Source organism: Vanacampus margaritifer, chromosome 1 (genome assembly GCF_051991255.1).
Source record: "Vanacampus margaritifer isolate UIUO_Vmar chromosome 1, RoL_Vmar_1.0, whole genome shotgun sequence".
NCBI lineage: Eukaryota > Metazoa > Chordata > Actinopteri > Syngnathiformes > Syngnathidae > Vanacampus > Vanacampus margaritifer.
The window spans coordinates 62,502,929-62,524,377 of record NC_135432.1 but is presented as its reverse complement, the minus strand read 5'-3'; the positions used below and the strand labels follow the sequence as shown (position 1 = coordinate 62,524,377).

General features: G+C 40.9%; 2 protein-coding genes across 2 annotated transcripts; one reads left to right on the top strand and one right to left on the bottom strand.

Annotated features, from left to right (window-relative positions):
* The first annotated feature begins 1,697 nt into the window (after positions 1-1,697).
* On the top strand, positions 1,698-4,740 carry LOC144045598 (protein yippee-like 5). Its single transcript, XM_077559957.1, has 3 exons — positions 1,698-1,839; positions 2,386-2,531; positions 2,638-4,740. The coding sequence occupies exons 2-3, from the start codon at positions 2,391-2,393 to the stop codon at positions 2,860-2,862; spliced, it is 366 nt and encodes a 121-aa protein (XP_077416083.1). The 5' UTR covers positions 1,698-1,839; positions 2,386-2,390; the 3' UTR covers positions 2,863-4,740.
* A 2,824-nt stretch (positions 4,741-7,564) lies between these two features.
* lclat1 (lysocardiolipin acyltransferase 1) lies at positions 7,565-21,408 on the bottom strand. Its single transcript, XM_077559956.1, has 6 exons — positions 21,131-21,408; positions 15,595-15,762; positions 14,791-14,989; positions 14,578-14,724; positions 12,663-12,779; positions 7,565-11,085 (listed from the first exon to the last, which is right to left on the bottom strand). The coding sequence occupies exons 2-6, from the start codon at positions 15,760-15,762 to the stop codon at positions 10,565-10,567; spliced, it is 1,152 nt and encodes a 383-aa protein (XP_077416082.1). The 5' UTR covers positions 21,131-21,408; the 3' UTR covers positions 7,565-10,564.
* Positions 21,409-21,449: the final 41 nt, after the last annotated feature.

Genomic DNA, 21,449 nt, shown 5'->3' with positions numbered 1-21,449 from the left:
TTGAAATAGATATTGTGATTGCGATGTCACTGTATCCTGCTCCAGGAAAGATATCGCAATAATTTCTGACTATAACTTGCAAAATGCAAGCAAGACGATAGTTTCGAGACGTTTTACAAAGATATTGTGCGTGTTACACAGTATCGAGATACAAGAAAAATATCGCAATATCCAAATTATTCAATGTGTGAGACCATTTTTTTTTTTTAAGTTGTTGTTTTTAGTGAAAATAATTATCCTGCAATTGCTGTATTGTGATGAAAGGAAAGATATTGCGATATTATGGTGTAATTTATTCAATATATCAAACGATATTTTCAGCAAAAAACAAACTGATTTTTCCTGCAGTTGTCATGACATGCAGTATATTTCTAATAAATAGAAAACTATGAGCTGCCCCTAAAAAATATTATGGCGCGTGTGGACACAATGATAGTAACCAAAGAGATATGATTACATTTCATGACGAATAATAAAAGTCACTTGGGCGGAAATGTACGATAATCTCAGTCAACAAGCTAACAAAAACGGTTTGGTTCGGCTTCAGTAAACCCCAACAAAAAGGACCCGAAGCTCAAAATCTATTTAATAGGTTGATGTTTAACTTTCAACTTGTCTTTGGCATTTTTCGACAGCTTGCACAATCGACGCGTTAACGACTGGCAATTCAGTCAAACGGTGAAACTCCAGCAGAGTTTTGGAGATGGTGATGATATGATATGTTTTATGGTGTACTCAGATTGTTATCTGATAGCCCCCGACCCTTGGAATGAACCAGGAAACGGAGTTCATCTTCATGGCTTGTAATCAGATTAGCATTAAGAAGCAAAAAATAAATAAATAAAATAAAATAAAAAAATGATAGAAAGAAAGAAGGAAAAACAAAAACAAAATCAACCAGCCGTAAAGTTGCAACTGTTGCAATATGTTTGTTTTAACATTTTATTTAACAAGGTTTTTATTTTGTCATTATTTTTTAAAAATATTTTGTTAATTCATGGCATTTATATGAATTTATTTATCATTTAAAATATTTCAATGTTCTTTTTATTGTATTTTATAATTTGTATATATATTTTCCTTTTCAATAGTCTTTGGGTTATTCATTTTAATTTATTCATGAAATATTATATCTTAGGATATGTGGATATTTTCTATTCATTGTTTAAATAATTATGTCGTTTTTATATTTTATTTTATAATGTACAGTGTTATTTATTATTAAAAATGTGTTATTGTTATTTCATTTTTTTAATATTATATATTTTATATACTATATTTAGTTTGATCGCCGTTTTGCAGTTTTATAAATGTATGTTAGACACCTCTTTATTGCTTTAATGTTATGTTTCCTTTTTTTAAAAAATATATTTTGTTGTAATTGCTTCAGTATTTTAGGGTTGTTTTTACAATCTGTTCACCTATTAAATGTTTCAATTGTTTTACCGTGTTAATTATTGTATGTTATTAACTTTTGGTGTTAATTATATTATTATTTTCATTATGATTTATTCTTGTGTTTTATTATTACTTTACACTTTAGAGTACAGTTGCGCACCTTTACGCCGTTACTTTCTTTGCAACTGTTGGAAGGTACCGTTCGTCTTTGCACATTGCTGCCCCCTGCCGTAGAGTTGTCACATTGCAGCACTGTGCTGACGTCAAGACCGGATGTTGACAATGTGCACTGCCGGACACAACATTAGGAACAGCAGAAGAGCAACAACAAAACCACCGACGTTACCGAGATTTACGACGTTTGTCCGCGTAATACGCAACTCAATCCACCCTGACATCGTCTCGAAGAAGACTTTTGGACTTTGAACGTCGGAGTCGCCGGTAAGAAGTCGACAGTGGGCTAAAAAGCCATTAAAACCGTTTCCCCCCCCTCATGCTGCCGATGTCGTTTTTGTTGCCTGTTAGCGCAAGCGGCTAGTGCGGCGTTAGCTTCCTGCGCTCCCTGTGATTAGACGCGCAAGAGTAGATGATCGGTAGCTGAACAGGGTTGTACATTTAAGGTTTATAAGTGGATGAGGTAGATGGTGTATAATTTAGTAGGTAGATCGTAATTTGTGTGTACGGGACATATAGGACTACAAGACTATTGTAATTGTACATTAAAATGGTTGCAAGGATATAATGAGGTTGTGTTGGGTATAGTAAGTACTAATATAAACATTATTTAAACACAACATTCAATTCTTTGCCTAAAAAAATTGTTTTAGTTCCTACAGTGTTGACCTGATTTGGATGTAAATTAAATAAAATTGATACTGTAGCAGGGAAATTTTAATAACTTCCTATGGTTCGTGTGGTTTGATGTTCAAGTATTCGACACTTGAAAAATGTCAGCAAGATGTGACATATTGGCTTTTGTTAATGTAGTCAGAATGGGCCGCATCTTCCTGGACCACATCGGCGGAACGCGCCTGTTCTCTTGCGCCAACTGTGACACCATCCTGACCAACCGCTCCGAACTCATCTCCACCCGATTTACGGGCGCCACCGGCAGAGCCTTCCTCTTCAACAAGGTAAAACGACATATACACGCTTGTAATATGGTGGGGCAAATAGGTAAGGTGTAGTAAGTAACATTTAGTATACGGTAGTCATTCATACATACTTACATGCGTCCAGGTGGTGAACCTCCAGTACAGCGAGGTTCAGGACCGCGTGATGCTGACGGGCCGACACATGGTGCGAGACGTCAGCTGCAAGAACTGCAACAGCAAGCTGGGCTGGATCTACGAATTCGCCACAGAGGACAGCCAGCGCTACAAGGAAGGCCGAGTCATCCTGGAGAGGGCGCTGGTCCGGGAGAGCGAGGGCTTCGAGGAGCACGTGCCCTCGGACAACTCTTGAACACGCCGCGCCACCATGCCCGTTGACTCAGCAACTTCACAGAAAGAAACATTAGGGGTAGGTTTTTCACTCCGGTTCCTTGATCGGCGGTGCGGAAAATGAACACTTGCTTTAGATGACGCCACCAGTTGCTGCAGTCGTGTGCTTTATTTGGACTCAATGGCCAGACAGGAGCAAGCGAGCAATTTCATGATTACTTTTTGATTTTCTTTCCATTGTGATTTTTTTATTTTGTTTTTGGGGAAAGGCAAATTGCTTTCTTTCTAAACTTTTGTTTCCACATCCGGTGCACTACATTTGTACCCCGATATCTTATCCTTTAATTAATCTTTATTTTTTTAAGATTTTCTTTATAATTATTTTATTTCTTCAGATGATTATTTTTACTGCGAGCAGAGGAACATACTCTGAATATTTCCATACCCGCCGTACGTAGCTATAGTTCATGGCGGCGTCATTGTATCCAGCAAAATTAGAGCAACCAATGGAGTTAGCGTAGCATGGACGTAGCTCAAGGCCCACTCTATTGACTCAGCCACTTCAATAACCGACGAATCCAACCAAACCACAAAATCGGCCATTTTCTCAACAATCAATTGATTGATTATTAACAACTAACATGACGTCACCTGCCTTGATTCCAGCGCGGACTTTCCTTTTATTAGCGCAATTCAATAGCGACAATGGAAAGCAAGCGCCTTTGACGTCAACGTAGCTAAAGGTGATTGTTAGCCTCTCACTGGGTTTAATTACGCTGCATTCTTCTCGCCGCTACGTTGCTCACCGGGTCACCATGGAGCGCGCGCAGATACGCAAGCCCGTTAAGCGGGCTTTGTGCGCTCGCAATAACAGACGGCATTCTCCACCGGTCTCCTTGATTTATAAACACACGTTTGTCGTATTAGTTGAGCTTAAGATAAATATTCAAACGCTAACAAAGCTTAGCAGCTTTCCGGGCTGCACGCAGCTCATCCGTGCCCAATAAATCTGCCTTTCGTGTCATTTCATCTCTCCTTTATAAAGAAAACTATAATACAGTGGTGTCTTGAAATAAGAGTTTGTTACGTGACAATGATCGTAAATGAAAACACTCTGTATTCTTTATAAAAACAAAACAAATATAATGTAAAGCACAGAACAGTTTGTGGATAATTCGAAGCTGGTGTTGCTTCTGGTGTACCCATATTGGCCACCAGGAGGCAGTATTGTATAATACAGAAGACCACAGTCGTTGACAGTTTGGCCAACTCGGGTTTTTAGCAGAGTATCACGTAGAGTACCACGATTGGTCAACTGCTGGTCACATGACATATAGACGCCATCTTGGCGTTGGCCAAACTCTTGTCAATGGCTCTGATAAAGACACAAAATTGTAACTTTTTCTTCAATTACTGCTTATTAGTTGCTGCAATATTAGCCATTTTCACAAAGGGTTATTTAATGATAATATATGGTAATATACACATGTGGGTAATATTATATTATCTGTTTACATGTTTTCTTCCATTTGTGTTCAAATGTCTGTTGTTGAACGAGTTGTAAAACCATCAATGCTAACCATTAGCATGTTGGTATTTTCCATTACATGTTAGCATTAAGTTACCGTAAGCTCGTGTTTCAAGGCACCACTGTTTTTGGGGATGATTTTGTAAAATAAAAAAAAATGTTGATTTATTTTGAACTTGAATATTTACGGATGGTTCCAATGTTTTTAATTTGCTCTCCGATTGATTTATTTTATTGACGTGTGTATTTTCAATATTGGGGGAGGGAGTTTACTTGTGATTTAAATATATAACTGTATTGCATTTTGTTCCATGTGTGGTTTTAATCACTCAAGTGTTATCTGTAAAAAGTTTTGACATTGATAGCACCTCATCTGCTGCATTAGTGATTTTTTTTCCTTTCCCCCACTTCAAAACTTAAATTAGGCTAGCCTTAGCTGGCTCACAGACACATTTTCAGAAATAGTTAATTTCACACTTAGTGTGTCTGACCACCCATTTTTGTACACAATCATTAAAATAATAATAATTATAAATTTTCCATAATGGATTTTACTCACCGTTCAGCATTTTTGGGGATATGGCCGCCCTTCGGCCAGCAGGTGGCAGTGAAGCATCACGACCTGTTTCAGACCTGATCCTGGGCAGGCCTGATGTGGATGTGACGCACTCCACAAGGTAGAATTAGAGAGTCACTGCTGTGCAAAATGCATGCCAGTCATGTTGCTCCCTGGAGCCAAAGAAAATGAATGGCAAAATGATTTTTAATCCTCCCACTTCCAATCATCATCACGGGGAAGAGCTTCGTTTGGGTTTTTAAATAGGGTCTTAGGATGATTCATTCTAAATCCGCCCACTTAATGTCGCACGAGTTATTCGTAGCCTTCATTGTGTGAGGGGAAACGACATCACCTGACAAATTGTGATTCATTTTTGGCATTGTATTCGACAGCAATACAAATTCAAATAGCCTAAATGTCTCTTAACCTGAAATTTGATTACTTTTGTACAGTTTGTAAACACTCAGGCTGTTGCACGCCATAAATGTGTGTATTTTTTTAATGGGGGTACCAGTAACATTCCCGAGAACACTCTATGGTCCAGCTACATCGGCATAGATTTCCACAGAAACATGCACCTGTTTGTCTTTGAAGAGTCCAGGGGGAATCGCGAAGCAGCGAAAGAGTATCAAAATCATCATTACTATCTAATCAATCAGTAAATAAATGAGCAATGTAAAACATACACTTAACCTTCCCTCTGGATTAATCCCCCATTAATGTTTCAAAAATGGACCTGGAACATACTACGTATGTGTGGAAAATGAACAGTATGTAAGGAGACTCCATCTTTCATCCCAGAGAGTGAAAGCGCTCCTGCTTTATAATTCATTGCACTCTTTTTTTCACTTTGTCCCCATGTAACCTCAACAAAGCATGTGGTGTGATACGCATAATGCCTGGCTAAGCATGTTAGGCCCATTAGTTTGCTGGCCTAAGAACAACCCAAACAATAACAATGGCTGGAATTTTTTGGCAAGACACTGTCCGTACTCTGAAACATGGAGGAGGCTTGGCCTCTTCTGAAATGGCATTCATTAGCCCTGGTCTAAATCTTATCGAACATCTGTGGAAGGATTATTTAGGGGGGCTTTAGAATACTCACCAGGGCTAAAGCCCCCCATAAAATAGAGCTAGTGACGCCACTTGTGGAAGTGTATTAATAGTGGAGGACGTGCATTGTAAAGTGATGTGCCGCGTGCTGACACATCTTGCCTTAGTCAAATTTGAGCTCGTATCCGAATGCAGAGGATGATCCTGCAGCGTATCGGCTGCCAAAAAAAGATCCAGCCACTTCAATTGGACCCTTAATTGGCACATGATTCATCGTCCCTGGAGGGGAGATATTTTAGCTTATCGTTGACTCCTGGGGATGTCAACTTTGTGGCCCCTTTTCCATTCCCTTAGCAGTGTGTGCGCGCGCACACACACACACACACAAAGCAGTGACATTCTGTCAGCGGGGAGAAAATAGCATGCTTTCCATTGACATCACTCCACATCCCGTTGCTAGACGACAGCGGAGACAACATTTGTTACTATGGTGACTGCACTTCACCTTCAAAGCTCCTGACCTTTTTTTTTTGTGCCTGCGGTTGGGGAGGGAGGGGGATGAGAATCGCGCTGTTGTGTAACACACCGTTCTGTCATTCCATGCAAAGTTAGTGCCGATAAAGTAACGTGAATAATAATTAAATACAAACAAATTAATAAAATATAAAAATCAACTAAATGTTAATGTTATATGATAGAGCGCATAACATCAAAACAATTTAAAAACTACATTCACAAGGAACAATCAATAAATATGAAAATAGAGGAGTAGAATAAATAACATTCTAAACATACAATAAAAAGATTTGATTTAAAAAAATCAATAAAAAATATCTAGTAGTGGTTTCATTCATTTAGTCCCCCCCCCCCCCACACACAAATAACTTGACGTATTTCATAAAACAAATACAATGGTGACATAATTAAATAGAATGAATAAGACTTCGAGATTTTGTGACACTATTTCAATTAAAAGCCCAATATCAAATGTTGCGCCTTCTGACGTGCCCGCCTTGGCCACATGGGGGCAGTATAAAACAGACAGTGCTCTTTGAGGCGTTATTATGAAGCCCACTAGCGTTCTACCCAGGACAAGCCCCGGTACAATCTAATTGGCTTCTGCCTGGGTGCACCAGCCAATCATGTTGCAGTATGGTATGCCCTTCCTAGAAGTCTAGTGGGATTCATAGTAACGCCACAACTTTTTTTCAGTTCACCAACACAGCACTAATAGTCATTTTTACGCATACGATAAGATTCCCGCTTCTACTTGGGTTAAAAAAAAATAGTTGGTGTTAGCACAGATTACATTAAATGAACATATAAATATAAGCTATAAATCTTTTGGGTTAAAGTAGCCAAACAAAACTAAAATACAGTAAAACGACTCACCCTCCATCTACGTAACGTGACAGCGATGCTCAAATGAAAATCGCGTCACTTCCTGCGTCCTAATCTTGCCAACATCCCCTGTCGAGGCTGCTCCGTTCTCCTGCAATGATCAAGTGTCACCCCCAAAAACTTTAAAGCCAAAGAAAAAGCAAAACAATAAGTATACACAAACACACAAATGAGACTTTTGAATGGAGTCAGAGTCCATTTAATCTGGTATATTCTTTTTTTCTCGCTCCATCAACTCACCATGTTTACCTGAGGGTTGTCAATTTAGAGGTCCAGCACCAGCAATTTAAGTGAAAGCAAATAACAATAAAACATAGAATAATAATAACGAAGACATGTAATACATTTAAGCTGATTTAACGCGTTTCATGTCGATTCAATCACAGTGATTGGAAAGCACAGCGGCTCCAAACGTGATCTTTCCAACAAGCAATCAGTGTATTTCCTCACATAGTAGCGCTATCTTGACTTGACTATACAGTATGTCCCAATTCATCGTAGGGTGCGGCATTCAGACAAAATAAACGCCTCCCTCAAATAACCAATTACAAGTGGCCTCCTATTTCTATTTTAGGGTAAAGAAAACTGTAATCATCTCACGTGAGGAGCTCCTTGGAATTTTCTTTCAGCCTATCGTGTGTACATGCTATCGAAAACATGTAGATATACTGTTCATATTTAAAAGAAAATAATGCATTGTTCAAAATATGCCTGCCTCGTCTGCAGTGTAGTCAACAAACGCCCGCAACCACTATTTGAGGACATACAAGTCTTGCTTTGTGCTGAAAAGATTGTTTGTTGCCATGTCGGCGGTCTGCTGATTTGCTACAGAAAGCTGCTGTTTCGGGCAAAAAAGAGAATACATTTCCCATACAGTGGAACCTTTTTCCTGATTAATCCGACTAAAACCAAATCGTACGAAGACCAAAGCAATTGTTTCCATACGAAATCATGGAAATTCAATTAATCTATTCCAAACACCCACAAATATGAACAAAAATACATTTCTGAGAAAACGCCTAGTTTTACGCACAGAAAACAGTGTAAAATCGATGTGCATGACTGATGATGTGAAGAAACACTGAACATCACTTTTATCTTTAAGACTTAAAACAGCAAGAAGAAGAGACATTTTCCTTCCTTGCATTCACAACACTCCCCTGTCTGCTCCGCAACACTCAAACTATTTTGTGTTTGAGTGTGACTGCTAAATAAGCCACCATGCGGCCAAAGACAAGTGCATTGAAACTGTTATTAGACTGTGTGCTTTTATTTTGAAGGTCTGAGCCATGCTAATCGCCGCGAAACACCGGAATAAGTGCTTGCGTGATGCAGTACACTTTTCACAAAAGTCTGCCAAATAATAATTAATAATCAAAACTATCCATCCATCCATTATCTGAACATAAACAACAAATTAGGTAAATTAGTGCCTGGAGAGAAAATACACAGTAAACATACAGGCACACGCCTGAATACTGGCGGAAATTAATTGGTATGTTACCACATACGTCAACTGATGGAGGGGCTTATGTTATATACTGTATAAATTTATTTTTATTTTATCAACAATGTTCTTTTTTTACACAATAAAGGGCTGAATTTAGATTTTTAGCTTTGCTAAAGGACCAAACAACCCATTCAAAAATAATTCTATTGTAAAATGCGTATACTTAGGTTTATATTGTGACATAATTCATTACCGCAGAGGGATTGTATTTATATTGTGATGAATTTGAGGCCAGGTCGACCAACCCTACATTGTCGCTTTTTATCCCAAATATTATCAGTTTTATCCACTTAAATCGAGTCCTATTACTGGACCGTGCACATTTTTTTGTGCAGGTCTTATGAACAGTCGTGGATCATCGGCCAGAATAGGGACACAACCTGATTTATTATGCAATTAGCGATTCCGACAGGGCCACCACCACCACTCGAAAAGGCTTCACGTCGCACCCTGGCGAAAAGTAGGGCACAGGAAAACCAAGGTTCCACTGTATTTTAAAATCCCCGAAATGTGGCATGGAGAAGTTGTGTCACAACAAACGTGGCTTTCCTCTCAGCTGCCATTTGCTAATTGACTTGAGCCGGCGCATCAGTGTCACACACAGAAGTGGGCCTTAAAGGACTTTTTCAGGGATTACTTCTTCAGGGGGGGGGGGGGGGGGGGGGACAGTTTTCCACTCCAAGTCTGGTGGTCCTCCTGTGCCACCACCACTGTGGCGGAAAGGGTCATGTTGTCCCAACATCCCGACAACCACCCCCCAAAAAACATTCCCAATAAGGACTTTGCTTCAAGCCTAAAGCACAAAAAAAAGAAAATCAGCTTCTAATCTCAAGGAACTGCCACAGCCAACCCTCATCAGTGGGTATTTACTTTCTGGCTCACCTTTGGCTTTTGTACTTGTACAAACAAGCAGATTTTTCCCATCCCTGGGAAAAATCCATTCCTATGTTTTGTATAAAAGCGAAATTCTACCCAAGTAGGAGGTATTTGAAAATACATTTAGATGAGTCCTTGTAGAGGATGTGCAGGTTGTATGGCTTCGCTCCATCGTGTATGACACCGGGGAAATACGCAAGACAAAACATAACAATAAACGTACGGAGACGATGTGGCGATAACACAAGATTGTAGCCTGACGGGTACACTTCACAGTAAACCTAGCAGTGACAACTCGGGTGGACCCCAGGATAGCGCAGCCCGCTGTCTAAGATCAGTAAAAACGAATACCATTTGTTTCTTACTTCAAGGAGGACAGAAAATGTTCTCAAAAATCTGTGGGGTGGCCATAAGGGCCAAGTTATACTCCGCAGTCTACACTTGGCTGCGCCCCACTGTTTTATCGCTGCCCTCAGTCTCCTCTCGCAAAAAAAAAATGAAGGTCATCATTCTGGGTGTTGTCATTTTTTGGCATGTTTCTTGTCTGGCAGATTGTTTAGTAGGAGGGTCGTAGTTTCCTGCTGTCCTATTTTGAATTGGAAAATGGATCATACCGAGCATTGGAGAGGTCTAAATGCGTAACTAAATGCGCCACCCTGCAAAAAAAATGATGTCTGGTGCGATTTGTGGTTGGCGGAGGTACTAAAAGGAGACAAAATCTTGAGCCTCCTGCTGAGGTCAAGCAAGCTGCCGGGAGGTGAACATAAGATTCCCTTTCGAAAGAAGGACGAAAAGCCTCACTGCGTCTTTCCATCCAGCATCTTGTCGTCGCCGTTGGCCGCCACGGAGGTCCAATAGCGATGGCAGGCCAACTCGAGCAGCTCCAACCCACCTGCTATCTTCTGCTGGGCCACGAACACGCCCACCACCACCGCAAAGTACAACCTGACGGGAGCCCACAGCCACAGGCCGGCGAAGCACAGCGCGATGAAGCCGGTCCAGTAGAGCAGCGAGGCCGCTTTGATGAGAGCCACGCGCAGCTCCGACTTGCACGGGGGCACCCGCGACACGCCCTCCCGGTCGAAGGCCCGCGGCTGGCCCGAATAGAAGTCCCGCAGGCGCGACTCCTTCTCGGCCCAGCGCTCGCGGCACCACGACTCCAGCTCGGCGGAGGGTGCGGGCAAGGTGGCGACGGGGTAGCGCCGCACGTGGAAGTGGATTTCGCGCGGGAAGTGGCCCAGCATGAGGTGGCGCTCGGTCTGGGGGATGTTCTTGGGGTAAGCCACCGTGATGTCGTGTACTGCATCCAGGTTGTCTCCTGGGAACACAGACAACATTTTTTTTTTACGATTTATGCTTCAAAATGATACCTTTCCATTAGAATAGGCTCCATACGAACGTGGACAAAATTGTTGTTGACGCTCTGTTAAAGCTAAATCTCCTGAGACAACTGGAAATAATCGAAACTGTCGGCATCTCTCTGGGAATTGGAAGAATAAGCAGGTAGGGGCCACCTGCTTCCGATCACATTCAAGTACAAGCTGAAATTCACTCAAAGTGGCTACTTCAAACCAAAACGGTTGATTTCCTGTTTAACTTTGGACATGGGTCATGGAGAATTTTTCATGTGTCCTGTTTCAATAAGCTGCTTTCCTTTAAAGGGCAAGTCAACCTTAGACATTTCTCGACAATAATATGAGTGAATGAATACGAGTTATGCAGCAAAATCCAGCCATTTTTTCCCCATCTCAGGCATACTTGCTGTCGATTGAAGATGACATCACGGTTGCTCAGGGCTCAGGCAACGATCATTCACAGCTCACCTGTTTCTTAGAGCTGAGCTGTGATTGGTTGTTACCTGGCTGAGACCTGAACAACTGATTTATTCCACTAACGCGATATTAACCAGAATACCGTATGGAAGAGGATTAGGGCCAGTAAAGATGTTGGCAGGATTCTGACTATTCTCAGAATTCTGACTTTAATCTCAAAATTCTGACATTAAAGTGAGAATTTGACTTTTAAGTGAGAATTCTGACTTTATTCTCAGAAGTCAAAATTCGGGCTTTTAAGTGAGAAATCTCACTTTAATCTCAGAATTCTGGCTTTTAAGTGAGAATTCTGATTTTATTCTCAGAAGTCAGAATTCTGACTTTAACCTCAGAATGCTGATTCTCACTTAAAGTCAGGATTCTGACTTTATTAGTGCTACTATCATTCTCACTTTAAAGTCAGAATTCTGAAATTAAAGTCAGAATTCTGAAATTAAAGTCAGAATTCTCACTTTAAAGTGAGAATTGTGAGAACTCTCTCTATAAAGTCAGGATTCCATGATTAAAGTGAGAATTCTGAAAATAAAGTCAGAATTTTCACTTTAACTCTTTGACTGCCAAAAACGTTAAATAACGTTTAGTAAAATCCTATGGAGGAGTGCCAAAGACGTTAAAAGACGTTTGTTTCAAAACAGAGGTGAAACGAACCATTTTCTATTGTTGATTACTGAAAAACGGAATAAGGTAGAAACAAACTTTTTTTTCTGATGAAAGATGACAGTCCAATCTTTCATTTGGTAGTATGTGTGTTTCCATAGTCCAAACACATAATTTTCTGTGGACCTTGAAAGATCAGTCAAAATGCTTAAATCGGCTGGCACCCACGGCATCCCTTTTCTGAAAACGTCTGGCAGTCAAAGAGTTAAAGTCAGAATTCTGACTTTAAAGTTAGCAAGAATTCTTAGAATAAAGTGAAAATCCTGCCAAACTTTTTTCTCTCTCTCTTCTAGTGGGGCTGCATAGAACATAACTGTCAATAATTTTTTTTTTGGGGGGGGGGGTTCCCCTTTAATCAATCCCACGTAGATCATTTTGGGCGGAGGCACGATTTTGCATCACTAACCTTTTCGCAATCGCTCCACAATGAAAGTGAAACCGGTGGTGCGCGGATGCAGCACGTGTTGGTATTTCGGCAGATTGTTCTGCGCGGCGAACTCGTCGCTGCGCACTCTCGTGTTCTCTGCGGGGGAAAACAAAGAAAAGTTGACCGAAAACTGCACGCTATGGGCATAAAAACAAGGGGACACTTAAGCTACTGTACATAAACAATTGTACTACACTATTTAGATGAACAAAACACTCGTAGCAACAATAACAGTGGTGACAGGCGGGGGGGGGGGGTTAACGATGTTCCAGCTGACACAAACACACTTTTGTGTAAAGGAGACTCTGAAGAGCGAGGGAGGACATAAACATAAAGACAGACGATTGTTTATTAACCAAACAGTTCCCGGGGAACTAACTATAGGGTGACTCATTAGTCATGTTATGTAACACCAGCAGGTCCTTCGGGCAGGACAAACGAAAGACAGTTCATCTGCACTTGGAGCTTGTGGTTCTCTTACAACGTGATGCATGCAAGTATGAAGCATCGCTCCTGTACAATAAAGGTTTTATGCTTCTTTAAATTAAGGAGAACGCACTATAGCTCTGAATAAAAAAATAAAAATAAATGACCAAATAGGCCAAATAAGAGGACATGCATTGGTGTGCTATCAAAAGCTACAGCTAAAGCTTCAATTATGATGTCACTTGAATGGACCTCCTGAGATGACATCATAACACACAAAGAGAAATTTAGCATCCCCCCCCCCCCCCACACTCATAAAGGAAACTGAGCGGGGGGGCTTTGCTCGGCTTAAGGGAGAGCTTTGAGGCAGCGGTGTCATTTGACATCAGAGCATTTTGGGAGCGTGATGACAAGCATTTGGTTATGTGTTAGCACTGTTAAACCGTGTTTGCATAGAACGGCCCAGGCAGGTGAAGTGTGGGCGACAAAAAGGGCTGGGCGATATGGCATTAAAATATATATATTTTTTCAATATCATTTCCCCTTTGCTTATAGACAATTCAAATATTCAAAACAAGTTTAGAATAAAAAAAAAATATATATATATTTTTTAATTTATATTTTCACATGTACTTATATACAGTATAAAAACACAAAATATAATAAAAGAAAATGTAAAGATTATTATTTTTTTTTAATATATATAATTTGTGTGTTTATTACTGTTGTAAGTGTTGGCATAGACCTACCTAGTCACTATTTTTTTTTTTTTTTTTTTTGTATTGCCGCTTTAGTACTACTACTCGGGTCAAAGCCATGTCTGGTAAATAGACTGCTTTGGTGCTAAACAACTATGTTGACTTAAGGGGCCGTCATATGATCTTTTTCACTATTTGTGGCATGGCTTTGTCGATATCCCCAACAAATGGCTCAATGTAATATAATGAGGAACAATTTACTAATTGTTCTTTTTTTCTTTTTAAAGGGGAAGACAATCCCAAACAAATTTCTTGACAATAATATATTCTATGCAGCCCCACTAGTCTAAATATAGTATTCTGGTTAATATTGCGTTAGTGGAATTTGAGCTAAGCAGCAAAATCCCGCAGTTTGTATCAATATCAGAAGGCGGCCATTTTGCCACTTGCTGGCCTCAGGTAACAACCAATCACAGCGCAGCTTCAGAAAACGGGTAAGCTGTGATTGGTCGTTGCCTGTTGAGCAACTGTGATGTCATCTTCAGTCAACACCAAATGGCAAAATGTCCGCCCCCTTAGATGGATAAAAATGGTTGGATTTTGCTTCATGACTCATATCCCACAAATGTAACATTAATCAGAATGCCATGTTTAGACTAGTGAAGTCACATCTAACATTATTGTCAAGAAAAGGTTGACTTGCCCTTTAAACATGAAATATAACTAAAATCCCTAAACGACACAAAACGGTCACCAGAGCGGTGGCTCACCGGTGAGGTCGGTGCCCTCTGGGAAAAGCAGCAGCTGCAAAGGTTCTCTGATGTCACAGAAGTAGTCCAGCATATTCCCCAAGTGCTCCTTGTCCTTCTCCCAGCGACGATGGATGAAGACGAAGCAGGCCACCTGCATGGCCCAGCCTGGAGAGCATCAGCGGTTTTATCGCAATCCTTGCAAAGAGTGCGCATTTTGAAGGGCGGGCCTACCGAAGCCGGGCACGGCCTTGAGAGCGGCCTTGAGACATATCTTCTCCAGGCGCAGGTAGCTGTAGCGCAGCAGGCAGCACCAAAGGAACATCCAGTCGAGGCGCGTGCGGTGGTTCATGATGATGACGCTGCGCTCCCCGGGGACGAAGGCGTCGCCCGTGATCACCACCTTTACGCCGAACACCAGCTCCAGCAGGGACTGTTTGGGAGGGAGACAAAATGCCATGTTGAAAAAAAAAAACCTCAATTACTCACAATTCTAAATAGATTTAGGATTAATGATGAAACTTTGCTATATACGTTTTTTTTTGTTTTGATGCAGCCTCTCAACTGCAGAGAACGGTTGAAGAAAGTCATTACAAAAACGGCCAGCAGAGCAAGAGATCAACCAGGGCCATGTTGAAAAAAGCTCTTTTACCCACCGTTTTAAACAAATTTGCAAATCATGATGAAACTAATTGCTGCAAAACGGAAACAGATAGAAATATACTTTTTTTCCTGATGAAAGAAGAGACTCTAATCTTTCATTTGGTAGGTTCCATGTTTTTACAGCAATAGAACACAATATACTGTGGACCTTGCAAAATCAGTCAAAATCCAGCAAAACAGCCGGGAGTGAAGGGGATTGCTTCTGTGAAAATGGCTGGGAGTGAATGAGTTAAAAGAGTTCTACTTAAAAACCAAGCTGAATTGAGGATGAGATCAAATTGAGCCCTTGTGTAAAAAAAATAAAAATGGATTCAAGACTATTCATCTCGAGCCGGTCCCAAGTAGGTCAAGTGAGAACTGAGCAGACGTACGCACCACAGGCAGGGTGAGCCAGGTAGCCACGATGCGATCGGTAATCCAGCGGTACCAGGCGGGGGACAGCAGCATGAGGGGTAAGACCGGACCCAGCATGAAGACGCTCCCGAAGAAACTGGCCAAGAACAGGGTCAGTACAAAATACAAACCCCGCACCGACACAGCCATCTGTGAAGACAAATAAAAATCAAATAAAATAACCATACCTCCATTAGCTTCATCGCCTAAAGTCAATCAATCACGGAAGTTTCTCACGCTCCACGAAACACACGATTGATTACGGACACTCAACGCCGTTCTGTTGCTCTTCCGACGTATTTTCCCACAAACAGTGGAAAATCCAGTGCGGACATTCCTCAATTGGAATGTAAATAGGGGGACCGTTCTGACTGGCGCTAAGAAATTGTGGATATATCAATGCAGTGGCTTCAAACAAAATTGAGCCAATAAAAGACATTTTGTTCAGGTGTTACTTTATTTAAGTTTTTGTTTTTTTTCAATGAAAATGTACTAAACAACAACGTGACAAAACAGGACTATCGCAAATGGTTAACAACCCGCTAAATTGACACGTGGTTTCAATCAGACATCAGATGGTATCAAAAGTGGTTCTGATCGGACGTTAAGGGCCATTTTGGGTCAAAAATAAATAAATCATTCTGTGATCACAGTTTGTGCATCCCTAGTCATTCTCTTTCACAACTTCTGACAAATGGAAACTTTCAGAGAGCACCGTACCAATCGGTGTTGCTAGGTTGAAACAGAGGTTCGTTTTTTTCCTACCAGTTAACAACAAGCCTAATTGACTCATGGGCTCAATCAAACGTCACATTCTGTACTTTAGGCTCTCTTGTGAGACAAGGAGTACATGTACAAGAGGGCCCTAATGAGGTCCCTAGTTAGAAAGACAGAATGTAGCTGAAAAGTTTGGAGTGAGCCTCTTGACAGGATTATTTATTATTATTTTTTTTAATCATTAATGCTTGCTATGCTAACAATAAATACCAGAAGACTGAATTTTCCCAGCTACATATTGCTTAATGGATGCCCAGAAGATCAAGTACAAGGAAGGTCCGGATTGTCCAGCTAGCGAATGTCACAGCGATATTACGGACCCGCTCAAGACACCTAATTATATGCCTTTAAGAGGCCTAAATCTAACATGCGCTAAAATGTTGCGCTACACGTCAAATAGAGATGAGATACTGTAAATAACAAGAGCCACTATAATGCACAACCTCCTTTAAAATCCCCCTATAAACCACCGAGCAAATCAAAGATAGAGCACTAAACACCCAATTATCATGAAGAGTAGCAACCCGAACCCCCTGCAAGGACTACATGAAATCAACACAGGGTCTTTTGACAGCTGCGTCATAGCGGTAGTCGCCACATAGCAGAAGCACCACATGGACATTAGATCCCTAAGGGATGGGGTAGGGGGGGGGGGGGGGGCGGAGCCTGTGATCCTCGCGAAATTGAAACCGAGAAACAGGACCGGCGATTGTTACGTAACGGATGAGAGGTGAGTCATCTCTAAAGTGCCCATGACAATCCCTCGGTATCTCACTGGCATGGCGGAGGTCATTTTACACTTGCGGAACATGTGCTGTACTCAACATTGTCGGCCATTTTGTTTTGAAGTGGACATTTGAGGGTTAAATTGGCCATTTGTCTTGAAAGACAGACTGGAGAAAGACAATCTCTCCACTTCTGAGAATCAGCCTCTAGATCCCATTCGCCAGGTACAGTATTTCTTTTGCGCTTTAGGTTCCATTTGAGTGCTAAAACCTTGTGACGCTTTGAGTTGGTTTTCGAAGACTGAGCCCTAGCCAACGATGGCATCTCTGCATCCTTTCCTGTTCTCTACACTGGTGACTCGTCCTTCCCAATGACTCCTTGTTTCTGATCACATCAGGAGTCAATAAAGGTCTGGAATGTTCCAGTGGTGACTCTCCAAGTTTAGGGGCCTCATACAGTAGCTGACAGTTGTAAGTAGGAACAGGAAATTTGGTAGACATGTCCACCACTAGTAGACCCACAAAAAAGTCAGCCATTTTAGTTTTGAAGCAGCCATTTTACAGGGATGTGATTTGACCAAAGTGAAATTATCTGAAAATTTAGCCGGGGGTCTGGGGGCCGCTGGCACCCAGCTAGGTCCAGGGCAGTGCCCTGGTGGGGGGACAAGGGGGGCAAAGCCCCCCGGAGCTCATGGGTTTTCTGTGTTTTTAAGTACTTTCAATGTACTTTCAATTAGTCAACTCAAAATCAGTCACATTCAAAAACATTGGACTGCCTTTGCTTTTAAAAACTATCACTGAGAATATCATCATATCTAACTAATGTGATTACTAAGTTAACACATAAATAATGTTGAAGAGTTCAAATTTCATGAACAAATAATTGTATCATGACCAAATGAAAAGTAACTCATATTAGAGCATACCACAAATGTCTTTGTTATAGCAGAAGATGTTATCTGTCGGAGTCATGTGCATACACAATGAACTACTAAAAAAAAAAAAAAAAAAAAAAAAAATCTGAATTTTTTTTTTGGGGGGGAGATTAAAAAAAAGCGGAATTCCGCGAATTAGCGGAAAAATCACATCCCTGATTTTACTTGTATTTTGGCCATTTCCAAGTGTCCTTTAAAGATGGACTGTGCCTAAATAGTATTTTTTTTTTTTTAAATTGTGAAATAAGGTTCATTTACCAGCAGGAAATTTGAAAACGCAAGAATTCTGCCACTCTAGTCAGACACAGCCATTTTAGGATCTTTTCCATGCGCATTTCAAAGATGAACTCGTCCTTGAGATTGTGTTCAATCGCGATTCGCTACCAAATTTGAAACGCGACTTTTAGTCAAAGGGTGTGGCAAAATTTGATGACTCGCCGTAAACCATGAATCTCTTAAGTCAGGTCTGCATGGTCACGTCTTCATCAAACGTCTCATGTGTAATGAAGAGACCCACAGGAGCACCTTAGATGGAGTAACTCCACTTGTAGCACTCTGATTTCACCTCAGATAAGTTGTCTATCCGGTGTAACTCTCAGCTTTGTTGTCAAGGTTTCATCCATACAGCGATTGACACGTTTTAACACTTCTATTTCACAATTAAGACTAAGAGAAAACGGCTTCTTAAAACGTTGCCCGATTGATCTTAGAAGCTGATTTGGGATAGGTTTATTTGGGGTAAACCACCACCTAAAAAGCACCACATCAACATATAAATGCATAACTTGCAAGTGTGCCACCTATTAAATGTTTCAAATAACCTTTGCCAGTCGTAAACGTAGAAGCGCTGCCAGTAAATTATTGCCGAGCGTAGGTGAAAAGGGCCCGCGGAGTGTTGAATTGATAAGGCCTCGCTGACGCGCCGAGTCCAGAGCCGACGCTACTGGGACTTATTTCATCTAGCAGGTGCGCATTGCAGCTCGCACCTTTCCACCTCAATTATCACCATGGCCGCACACGCACACACACACTTGGTCTGGACTACGCACACAAAAACACATCAAAAGCAGCATGACGCAGCGAGACTCCATGTGGCAAGTGAAAACGGAAGGTTTATTAAGGAAAAAATAAACTGCATGCAAGCAATACTTACATTAATGACGGAAAATGTGAGGCCTGAACCAATAATTAGCTTTCACATCTGAGCACACGTTTATACAATTACAACGTTTTTGGTTGTTGTTTTGCTTTTAAATTTACATTTAAAAACTCTCGAGCTGGGTCACATGTAAGACAAGGTCCGACTGTATTAAACATCTCAAAATGTGTTCGTAATCCACTTATAATCAACTGAAGAGGTATAGCAGCAAAAGCTGGTGGTGGGGTTAAAGGAAAAGAAAAAAAAAACAGGGATGGTAGATATGAACATTAAAATCTCACTTGCTTGATTGAACAAGCACTCAATTATTAAATCCTACCATACAAAGCAGCTAAATGAGCGCTGGCAGGTCCCCAATCAAAAATTTTAAATAAAAAATTACCTCAAAGGTTGAACGTGTCACTGCTGACGTGAGCCGCTTGGGTCGTGCTGGAGACGCCCTTGTGGTGCGTCAGCTGACGCCAACGTCAACTCGGCTTCAAATAGCTGGAGGACGTAACGTGTGGATCCAAATGCTACGCTCAGCTAGATTTAATATAGTTAACGGTCAGGCCTTGTTCGTACATTACAGCGACACGTTGCCACACACTATAGTCCTTTGTAGATGAAGGGATAATATATTATCAACCCTTGAGATTTAATAACATGACACAAAAAATTCAAAAATGCCTTCTGGGCAAAATAATTTGAGTTAATGATGATCTTTGAAGTTTGAACAATAAATCAACTTTCTGCCAACTAGTAGGGAGGGAGACAAGTCGGGATGAGCAAGCACCGATACCAGGTGTCAGTATTGGGCCCATACCAGCCTTTTTTCAAGGTATCGGGTACTTGTGAAAGTTGCATCTATCAGGGAAAAAATGTAGTATCAAACATCGTTAGTACATATCAAAGTCTCTACCAAGTGAATTCAGGGATTGAGTTATAATTAAGTTATGCTTTTGAAGCTAACTGCAAAAAAATAAATAAAACAGAACAGCTAGGTGTGTTAACTTGCCAGGCAAACTATTGTCGACAATGTGCGAAAAGACGAGAGAAGCTTGCAAAAAAAAAAGAGAGGGCCTTTTTTACAATGAATTAAGTATTCAAAGCAGTATTTTATGTTGCATTTAGCTTTATTTTGTGGGGTTTTGATTTTTGCATCTGATACAACAAAACAAAATGTTTTGTTGAACACCAGAAAGTAAGAAAAATATTTTTGTCAAATCAAATGTGTCCAAATCTTGTAAATAAATAAATAATTAAATATGAAAAAGCATTTTCAGCATCTTTTTTTTGCGTGGGGGATTTTCATTTTCATATTCAAAACCGATGGTCGTAGGACTGGTCAATGTGTTATCAGTTAACTCCGATGTATTTTTCAGGACCGATTTAAAAAAAAAGAAAAAAGAAAAGATCTTTATTCTTCTTCTTCGTTCTGATTGCCTCCCCGCTGACGTGTGCTGTCACTAACAAGGAGGAACTAGTTCACATATGCACAGTATGTATTGTGTAAAAGTGAGTACACTATTTAACTTTTATGTACAATCCGTTAATAATTTAAATATGATCAAACTAGTTTGTATTTTTCCTATCATCAGGCGCAGTGAACAACCTATTCAAAAAAAAGTTTTTGAACAGGTGCACAGGGCGTGATTTCTTTTAAAAGTAGCCAAGGAAATCTTGGATTTGAAATTGTAAAACGACGTTCCTCCAAAACTGAATTAACGCAAGGTGAATCGATCAACGTCATCCGAATCGCATCTGCAGTTTATAATGTGCCCAGCCCACCACCAAGTGTTGCTTCATTATCTGGCCTCAGCCCGAATGCTAAGCTAACTAGGCGAATTCAACTAAAAAGAAATGCAGTGGTTACACTACACCGCTCACTTAACAGGTCCGGCGACTAGCACGCAGCACATGTTAGGCGTGAAAATACTCACCTTTGACGTGCTTTTCAAAAACAAAGTTGTAGCTCGGATGAGTCCGTCCAACTGCTTCCCTGCGACATAGCAACCTGCTGGGCTAACGGATGCTAACCGGCTAGCTCTCCCTTCGAATCCTTGGGAGGCTGATTTGCGGGTGTAAAACAGCCGAATGCCGTTTCCTCGGTGGGTTTCTTGGGAGCTTGGCTTAAAGAAAAGCTGAAATAAACATCGTAGCAGTGTCACCTCGTTGCTAACACGAGCGCTCAACTTGCTACCTGAAAACTGTAATTGCAGCCGGCCTTCGACAGGGGGTGCTGTTTCTTCTACACTCACT

What these genes read in the sequence shown, in the direction of transcription:
- LOC144045598 (XM_077559957.1), top strand. Translation starts at nt 2,391, where the DNA reads ATGGGCCGCATCTTCCTGGACCACATCGGCGGAACGCGCCTGTTCTCT. An exon ending in GAGCCTTCCTCTTCAACAAG is followed by an intron (nt 2,532 to 2,637) that starts GTAAAACGACAT and finishes ACATGCGTCCAG; the next exon opens with GTGGTGAACCTCCAGTACAG.
- lclat1 (XM_077559956.1), bottom strand. Translation starts at nt 15,762, where the DNA reads ATGGCTGTGTCGGTGCGGGGTTTGTATTTTGTACTGACCCTGTTCTTG. An exon ending in AGAGGGCACCGACCTCACCG is followed by an intron (nt 12,780 to 14,577) that starts GTGAGCCACCGC and finishes TTTCCCCCGCAG; the next exon opens with AGAACACGAGAGTGCGCAGC. An exon ending in TGTGGAGCGATTGCGAAAAG is followed by an intron (nt 11,086 to 12,662) that starts GTTAGTGATGCA and finishes CTGTGTTCCCAG; the next exon opens with GAGACAACCTGGATGCAGTA.